The sequence below is a fragment of the Olea europaea genome, chromosome 15, assembly GCF_002742605.1.
Source record: "Olea europaea var. sylvestris chromosome 15, O_europaea_v1, whole genome shotgun sequence".
Taxonomy (NCBI): Eukaryota; Viridiplantae; Streptophyta; class Magnoliopsida; order Lamiales; family Oleaceae; genus Olea; species Olea europaea.
Genome location: NC_036251.1, coordinates 28,574,060 through 28,584,411, shown reverse-complemented (window position 1 = coordinate 28,584,411; position 10,352 = coordinate 28,574,060). Strand labels below are relative to the sequence as shown.

The 10,352-nt window shown below is 32.5% G+C and overlaps 1 protein-coding gene across 1 annotated transcript; it reads right to left on the bottom strand.

Annotated features, from left to right (window-relative positions):
- Positions 1-4,393: 4,393 nt before the first annotated feature.
- LOC111411509 (mitogen-activated protein kinase kinase kinase 17-like) lies at positions 4,394-5,347 on the bottom strand. The gene has a single exon (XM_023042034.1). It carries the CDS (start codon positions 5,345-5,347, stop codon positions 4,394-4,396), a length of 954 nt encoding a protein of 317 aa, XP_022897802.1.
- Positions 5,348-10,352: the final 5,005 nt, after the last annotated feature.

The window sequence follows — 10,352 nt, the reverse complement described above, 5'->3', positions numbered from 1 at the left end:
TCTTAAAGTATCTCCAAGGTTCTCTATTTTTAAATAGCATATTATATCATTTGGAGAGCATCTATAAATTTAGAGAATTAAAATTTTGAAGTACTCCAACAAGTTCTTTATATTTAACACTTAATTTTACTAATCTTAAAAAATTATTTATTATTTTTCATATCTTTTATTTTAACTATCTTTTCTCTAAATTATTTTATTATTTTTCTACATTGAAAATTGAAATACTTTGAATGCATTTAATTATACAGAGTGGATTTGGCTCTCTCTAAATTAAAATGTTAACTTAAAGAGTTTCTTGAAACATGATTTAAAGGGCTGACTTTTAAAATAGAAAGTATCTCATATTTAAATAGTTTTTTGGAGATGCTTTTAACTCTTAAAGCACCCTTTGAACCCATCAATGCTTACAAAATTATATACTAAGGGAATAATTCACAATTATCCTTAAAAAGTTGACTAATTTCATATTTATTTTGAAATTTTTTATTCACAAAATATTAATTTTATACCTTTTTAGTTCAAATTTTTGCCATAATTTTTGTTTTGTGAAATTGGGTTATAAACATTTCACAACCCTAATTTTTACCGTCTTCGTAATATATTGTTTTTGGTAATCGCCAACCGCCACCGCCACCGCCAACACTATCACCATTACCCATACCAAATCTCATCTCTCTGTTGCCAATCACCACTTCCTCCTAAAAACTTCAGTAAAGATGTACAAGATAAAAACAAAATAAAACTATATCTCAACTTTTGAAAAAAAAATCTAAAAAAATGGCAAATATGTGTTCACTAATAAAGAAAAAAAAATATCTATTCATGATGAAAAAATATATGTTTCTAGATGTACACATGATGAATGTTGACGGAGGAGCTAGGGTTTTGATTCTAGCCTTGGTGACTACGGCAATAAACGTGGAGAGCAATGGTGAATCGTGATCTCAAATTAGATATTTGTGTGACGGTTTAGGTATGAGGAGGGACGAGAGAGGGAGGGTGAGTGAGAGGGTGATGGTAGTGGAAGTACGGGATAGAGAAAAGGGATGGATTTGTTGTGGAGAGTAGTGGCGGTTGATAATTGGTGTCAAATTTCATAAAATAGACTGAAGGATATCAGAAAGATGGGTTAGTGTAGCATGTACCATCTTCAAAATTGCATCCGATCCTACAGGCTTAGCGCCTCGACGCTATAACCCTTCTATTCATAAATTAAAGATCCTTGCAAAAGCTTTGACAAAGCCTAATCAAGGAGAAAATAAAAAACAATGACTAGACCGACAGAAGTTGACTTTTTAAGGCAAACAAAAGGCGTTTTAAAATTTCTTCCCACAATTTAAAAAATGATGAATATTAAGTTTGAAAGGCTGCAAGTACTATGGATCCTTTGATTCCCAATCGGGTTGCTACTGTACTAGATAAATCTGTAACATTGGTAGCCAAAATGGCTCGGACGAGTCTTTGCTTGTCTAATTGGGTGTGTGTTTATGAGTTTGTATGTGGAGAAATAAAAAAAAAAAAAAAACTGTATTTAGAGAATAAAAAATTATGGAAAGCAATATTGTACATTCAAAAGAGGGGGGTGTCGGATTTGATTAACACATAAGAGCATTTTATGTATAATACTACATCCGTCCCATAAAAATAGTTTTATTTCTTTTTTCGTAGCCATTAAGAAAATGTAATTATTATAATTAAAAATATAATTTTTTCTTACTTCTTAATTTACCCCTCTATTGAATAATGTTGAAATAGAATTATTTTATATTTATTCATAACAAGTTACAATAAACAGGAGCATAATGAAAAATTAAAAAATACGCCCCCCGGGGGCAGAGGCTAGTGGTGCAAAGGACATAAGTGAAGTTATCTCACATCTTGTTAGCAGCTGCAATGTGGGAGTTCGATTCTTGAAACATGGAATTGGACTCCTTGTCTTTGTAGGCGCAGTGTACAGGCAGCTCTTATTTCCTGACCTGTTGGGGCATATTCCGCGATTTACTTCCCTCACAAAGCTTTAGGGGCGGGACGGTGGGGCCTTCAAGGTTGGGGTTCAACCTTTTTTTTTAAAAAAATTAAAAAATATATATACTTTTAATAAGGAAAATGACCTATAATTTAGGATCAACGAAAAAGAAAACAAAGTTTATCTTTTTGGGATTGAGGTAGTAGAAAATATATTTAAATTTAGATAGTAAAATTTTTATGCAGTCCATCAATGCTCATTATGTGACACTTCATTTTGTTTTTGTTTTTTGTTTTTTGTATTTTTTTTTTGAAGAAAATAAATTTTTTCTCATCTTTTATTAAAGAGCAACCTATGTATAATATTACATTCTTCCCATAAAAATAGTCTTGTTTCTATTTTCACATTGATTAAAAAATATAATTAAAATATAAATTTTTCTTACATCTTTCCTAATCTACCCCCTATGTTAAATAATGTTTATAAAGGATTATTTTATATTTGATAACAAGTTACATTAAATATGAGCACACTAAAATACTAAAAAATATCTATACTTTTAATAAGGAAAGTGACCTAAGAATTAGGACCAACGAAAAAAGAAAGCGAAACCTAATCTTATGGGACATAAGTAGTAGAAAATATATTTAAATTTAGATAGTAAAATTATTGTAAAATCCTACAATGCTCATTATATTACTCTTCATTTTGTTTTTCAAGAAAATGAGTTTTCTTATCTTTTATTCATCATATTTTTTTATATTTCAATGATTAATTAATTCAAATATGAATTAAATAATTTAAAGAGTAGAGTATTGAAATCTATAATTTATCAATACATTCATTATAGAGAATCTTTGGAGACTGATTTTAAACTTGACGCTCGACATTAGATAACATCTTGTATTTAAAGTTTTTTGAAGATATTATAATCCATATTATTCTTCCTAAAACATGCATGGTGAAAAAAGATGGATAGTACTAGTGGATCGTACAAAACTGTGCAATTAAAAGTAATTTTTGACTTTGAAAATGAACTTTTTAGCAAAAATAAAATAAAATAAAAATGAATCCCAGCTATTTTTATAGTGCTCGGCCAACGGAAGTATTACTGGGCCAACCTTAAAAGAAAGTAGACTTATTAATGGGCCACTTTCACAGCCCGTAAGTACTACAACCTCATCAGCGTTCAAGGTCTAACTCAAGTGATGAGAGTGAAATTTTATATTGATTTAGTTCGAGTTCAACCCCTCGAGAAAATCATGCTATTAAGTTTTCATTTTAAAAAAATAAGGTATTATTTTTTTAATTCATAATCAGGTATTTTTGTTTTTATAAACAAATTTAGCTATAATTTTAGTATATATTTTTATTTCGTCCTCAATCTCGCTAAGTACGGTAATGTATATCTGATTTTAAATTTTTGAAATTTAGGCCCTGTTTGGCACCCATTTTTATCAAAATGCATTTTTCTCTCTCTTCTTTTCAACCACACATTCTTTATTAAAATAATATTACACGTAAATCAAAAACTTTTTCTTATTTTTCAACCACACATTTCCCATCAATTCACTATTCAAAAATTCATTTTCACATAAAAATTCCTACCAAACACCCTCTTAAACTACTAAAACCATTTCAATATTATTAGGAGAGAAATACATATTCTTTTCCTATAGTCATTGTGAGATGTCACATAGGTGGCACGTGTAAATTATAGAGGCCACAATTGTTGTATTATATTTTTACGTCAGATGTTATTAAACCATAATTTCGCATTTCACATCAATACAGTCGCATAATATTGAGGTTTCAATTTTACATACCTTAATCAATTCCAACCGCTTCCTTACTATGACAAGCAGAATGGTGATTGTACCGTATTGTGAAATGTAGAACAACGGTTGTGACTGAAAAAATATGTGGAAGAAATTATAAATTCGTTGAGCCATGATTTATTTTTTCTGTATTTTCATAAATTTTTTAAGACGTTAAAATGAAGAAGACTCCATCTTCAATTCATTCACGTCACTTCTGGGTTACGGACAGGGCGCCATGTCCTGACTTGGGGACAGGGTCAGAGACGGGAGCGCCACATGGCGCCCCCTATTGCCTTGGACGGGGATTTATTCAAGTTCAAATTATGTTTATAACCTCAACACTACTATACAATCACGTTTCCAGAATCTGGTAATTAAAATTCGTCAGTGATCCTGCAACATTGCCAGTCTTTCATTAAAAGTTAGAAACTGTAGTTCTTATGCTAACATGCAATTCTTTGAATAGAGGTTAGAAAGAACAAAAATTCAATTTGTAAACATACCAAGAAAAATTCAGAACTCTCTCTCTAATTTCCAAAATTAATTAGTAATTATCTAGAAAATTCAAAACCAAATTTTGACAATAAATGGATGTTATCGATTCCTAAACATTAAACGATTGATCAGTAGATTGTTCAATCTTTCGTTTAGGGGAAAACAGGTCGAATGTATAAACCCATTTATCGGATCCAAAGGGATTGGGCAGCACTGGATTCTTAAAATTTAGTGGCAATGCTGACAAATTCGTGAAAATAAATGGATGATCCAATAACATGTTGGCCGTCCATCTCTGATACTCATTCTTTTCCAAGCACAATTTCAAGAAATCGTCTGCACAATACGAAATATTTTGCGGTATACGTGGATGACGAGAATTAATTTGATTGATCAAATCTTCCGCATCCTTATAAGTCCAAATGGTTTCGCCTGTTATCATCTCCGCAATAATGCAACCAAGAGACCATATATCAGTAACTGGTTTGTGTATCCCTTTAGATATAGATTCTGGGGATGCATATTGCAGTGCGCCTCTGTTGAAGGTCGATTCCCCAGGAATAAACTCTTCCTCCTCTTCAGTTGTCTTGGACATTCCAAAATCTGCTATCTTGAGATTTTGTATAGTACTGCCATGTACACTAGGAAAAACGAGAATATTATCAGGTTTCATATCACAATGAACAATCCCTTTCTCATGAACGCGAGAGAGACCTTTAAGCAGCATATAAGTGTAACATGCAACCTGAGATTCTGGGATTTTTCCTCCATTTTTTTGGATCAGATCAGCGAGGGATCCGCCGGGTGCGTATTCAAGGAGAAGATTGTAGACTTGTCTATTCTTTTCAATACTTATATCTTCTCCAAAACACTGGATGATCTCGGGGCAACCTCTAAGTTTGTACAGAATTTCTCCCTCCTTCTTCAGGGAAGTGCCATAATAATTGTCGGACTTCACAGCGGCCACGGAATAGGAAAGACGGGAATTAAGCTTCGATGCCAAATATACGGTAGCATACGTACCTGAACCAAGAATGTGGCGTTTACTCCAGTGGTGATCCATGTCTTCGTACAAATTTTCTTAAATAAGAAGGCAGAATTCCAAGCAAAACTAGAGGAAAAAATAGGGTTTATGGCGAACTCGAAGCAAAACTGTCAGAGAAAGTAGGGTTCTTAATTTTGTTTTCACCTTTATAGGGTACTGGATATGGCAATTACATTCTTGATAGAACTATGAATCCGAATTAGAGAATGATTGTAACGTTATGACTCGATGAAATCCTGTTTGAAATCAGATTATAAGGGCGTTTGAACTGTCCTTTTAATTTCGAAAGTGAAACTTACATGCAGATAGTTGCCATATTGGGTCGGGTCAATAATCCATCTATATCTGAATCTTTGAGATAGAAAAAAGATTTAAGGATACTGTAATAGTTTCCAGTTTCTACCCAAATATATTCTATTAATTTAATATTTCTTAATTTAATTGCCACCAATAAGAAAATGGGACTGTAACCTTTTCTTTTTACGCAATTGTTTTCTCTTAAATATGTACGTTTTCTTGGCGTAAAATCAATTACATTCGTGTATAAATTGGCATAGAATATTCCACTATCTAATTTCCTTTTACAAGTTCAAAGGAAGATAAAGAATAAAATTGATCCGTGTTCGACAAAATTTACTTTCTAACGATAAAATAAAATGATCTGGGATCGTTTTTTACTAATATACACTCGGTGATAAGTTAATTATGCACTCTTATAGTGAAAAATATTGATCATTAAGAGTTTTATAAGTTCGTGCTTTTTTAATTAATGTTTTAGATTATTTATACTGGGACTTGTTTGCAGTCGGCAATACTTTTCTAATTTATTTATTTATTTTTCTTATTTGTTTAATTTAATAGGAAGTAAATTAACCATTTTGTAAGGCTTTAATGGAGTAAATTGTCAACAGTGGTGCTTTGCGCAAGGTTTGATTCGTCTTAGGGTACAAATGTCAAAATTCGGAAAACAAGAAAATGATAGGGATTCTATCTGTTGATTACCTCTCTGAAAAAAGTAATATTTTAAAGTATAGTGATTTGTCTTTCTTTGATTTATGTTATGTTTTCGATGGATTACAAATTGTAATATATAAATAGTGGAAATAAAATATAATGGAGCATTATATTCGTAAATATTTAGAAATGTAATAAAAAATTGAAAAGAAATATGTTTCAAAATGTAGGTAATAGACGTGAAGACACAACCTTAAAAGAAATTTTATTTTAATGACTCAAATTTTCTTTTTTAACATATCCAGAAATATAGAGGCAAACCGAAATACAATGGACACAAAATCTTTACTCTATGCGACCGCATAGAGATGTTCTATACGGTCGCATAGAGCATTTCTGTGCCAAGATTGTAGTTTCATTTTTTTGTTGAAACTTTTATGGAAACAATATTTTTAGGGTCCTATATAAATAAAAATTCGACCAAAACGAAGGGAACGCTGTTTTTACAAGTTTTTTAGAGATTTTGAAGGAGAAATGAAGAGAGAACAAGAGGACAACATCGCGCCAAGTGAAGATTCGATTGAAAATTGATTCGGGTGATGACGTTTCTTCAACTATTTTTATATTTTCTTCTTTTTAGCATGTTAGGCTAGATTTTTCATTGTTAGGAGATCGATGAACTTTGTAATACTACATTTGATTTTTGATTTGGATTTTTGACATATTAAAACGCATGTTCTGGAATTGAATGATTTATTACGTTTTTATTTCCATATGATTATTGTGCACGTAATTATATGATTGTGGTGACCTATTTTATGCATTCGAAAGAGGAAAAATAGGTTTGACATAATATAAATCATCATAAGGTCCGATAGGGGATAGAAATATACCTCTATGCCTTGTGTAAATTATTGGATATTCATGAATTCATAATGCATTTCGATATATTAGTATTCGTCATAAAGATATAGTCGAATCACATATTGGGATAGGTTTGACATTGTTCGAGAGAGATTGCTAAATTAAAATAGGAATATTGATTCATCTTTTGTGGAACTGTGTGTGAAAATTGCACGATTGAAAATTGAACGGGTATTGCTTGAGGATTCGTGATCCTAGTGCGTTAGTATATTCATTAATTCCATAAAATTCTAGTAGATTGTGTCCAAATCATCTGCATTTGATATATTTCTTTCATTCATAATTGCATCATAGTTATATCTTCTTAGTTAAATCACAATACATCAATTTTACCTTTGTATTTCGGTTAAGGTCATAATAGGTTGATTTGAACTAATTCAATCCTTGTGGGATCGACACTTAAACTCATAGTCCATTTTACCACTTGTTAACGAACCGTACACTTGCGGTGGATGTTGAATCGAAACAAATAATTTCGCGAACAATTACCTCTCCGAAAAAGTAATATTTTAAAGTATAGTGATTTGTTTTTCTTTGATTTATGTTATGTTTATAGATTACAAATTGTAATATATAAATAGTGGAAATAAAATTTAATGGAGTAATATATTCGTAAATATTTAGAAATGTAATAAAAAATTGAAAAGAAATATGTTTCAAAATGTAGGTAATAGACGTGAAGACACAACCTTAAAAGAAATTTTATTTTAATGACTCAAATTTTCTTTTTTAACATAAATATGATACTCTGGCGTTGGATCACAATATAAGATTTTCTTTGTGACACGAAAAGATGAGGGCTATTTTGACGCATTTGGATTTGGATGATGCACGGCTGGGTTTTGAGAAGATGCCAGTTGCTTGGACAACGGAGAGATCGGAAGGCTTTATCGTAGATCCATCTTCATTTATCCAACAATATTTTGCAGGATATCTTGAATGAAAAAACAACGATTGCTTTTATGATTGAAACTGGAGCAATTATGTATGATTAAAAGTCTTAAGAGCAAACTTGCTCTAAAGCATAAGCTATATTCCCATTGCATGGCGGAAGGAATGTCACTCGGAGGCCATAATGTTGTGTTTAAGGAAATAGTTGCAGATTTGGAGACATAAGAGGTTAAGTGCGATGAAGAGGATTTGGCCTTGATCTTGTAGTGTTCGTTGCCTGGCTCTTATGCGTTGTTTCGGGATACCATTTTGTATAGTCGGGATACTTTGACTATAGATGACGTCTATAATACTTTGTACTCAAATGATAAGTTGAAGCAGTTGGTTGGAGCTATATCAAGGAATGAGGAAGTTTTTGTATGACATGGTGGTTGACGGAGGGGCAGATCGGAGAATGACATAAATCTGTTTTGCTTCAACTGCAGACTTAGGGGACATATTTGGAAGGATTGTGATAAGTTGCAGGCTAAAGGTGATTCAGTTACAAATCGTGGAGCACAACCTTTGACTTCAGACGAAACAAATGTAGTTGAGGATTTTTCAAACGGCGGAGATGTGATATTGACCATGGTATCTGGCATGGAATCTAGGCCTGACGAGAAGTGGATTCTCAATTCGGCATGTACGCATCATACGTGTTCCAATTGAATTTTTTTAAGACATATGAGGCCGTTCAGCAAAGTGGAGTTGTAATGGGAAACAACTAGTCTTGCAGTATTGCTGGGATATGTCGAGTCAGATTTAGGCTACGGATGGGACAATTAGAACAATTGATCAGGTTTGAAATGTCCAGATCTGAAAAAGAATCTCATCTCGCTCAGTACTCTAAATGCAAAAGGGTATAAATTCTCTGGTGAAGGTAGAGTGTTGAAGGTTCGAAAGGATGTCCGAGTTATACTAGAGGGACGGAGAAGGTCTTAGTTGTACATCTTCCAGGGACCAGTTAAGAGACATCCGTACAAGTTCAGTACTGTGGTGGATATTCAGTTTGGTACAGTACCTCTTGTGACGGCTTTGGGTCGGTTCAGAACATTGCTCAGTGGAGCATTATTGATTCCACTATGCCATCAATTTCAGTCGATACACTATATTCAGTTGCTATGGTTGGACTCATGGAGAGTAAGTACAGTGTTGTCAGTGATGTCTGCAATACTTTCGGGATCGTTGGAGGTGACAATTCTAGTAAGGGGCCTTCTGATCATGCATTTTGTATGGTTTCCGCTACATGGTATACTTCGACCCTGTTTGGTCAACAGTAATTCCTTGGTGAAATTTTGGTAACTCTAGAATAGGGTTCGAGTATTGTTTGTAGATGTCAGGCAGAGGAAGATGTGTTGTGATGGAGAGTTTTGGTTACTGTTTTGAAGAGTTTGGTTATTTCGATGCAGTTGGGCATATTTTTCCAAGTGGAGAAATTTTGGAGTTTCATTCGTTGCACCGAAATTTGGGTCAAGGCGGAGATTGTTCAGTTCATGACCCAAATTAGGAAAAAAATTGTTTCATTTTTTTACACGAAAAATATTGTTTCCTTATTTTCATGTCATTTTACTGAAAATATATTATTTCCTTACTGTACATTATTTCTATCTTTATGGTATGGTATGTACCTATAAATAGTAGTGTCTTTTTTCAATTTAGTTCAAGCAAAAATTATCGTGTTAATAATTTTCTCTCCATATTGTTATAGTAAATTATCGTTTCCTTTACTTAACTTTCTTTGATCTCTTTATTTTAAATCTCGTTTCATCTTTGTGATCTTATTATATATTTCATACAATGTCATTAATCTCAATCCTTGCATCGCCTTTGGGATCAACAAAAATATGACTTCTCATTTATTAATTTCACAGGAAGACAAGACTATTGCTTCCACTGAAACCTCTAAATATTCTTTACTCGAAAAAAGGTCATTGAAGAAGAAACTAAATAAGGCAGCGAAATTTGAAGACAAACCCAAAATAGAGGACACTGATGTGCCTAAAGAAGAGGTACTGGCGAAGACTGCTCAAAAGCAATCAAATAACATAATGATGGTGAAGCAATCACTAGTGAAGGCAAAAAAAGCCATCGAAACAAAAGTTATTATTTGGCTGTGTTGATGCAAGCAGTTATTTGATTATTGTTTGGGGCTGTACATATAGTTCTTTTACATTTGTAGTGTTCTTATGTAATTTCTGACATCATTTCCATTTCC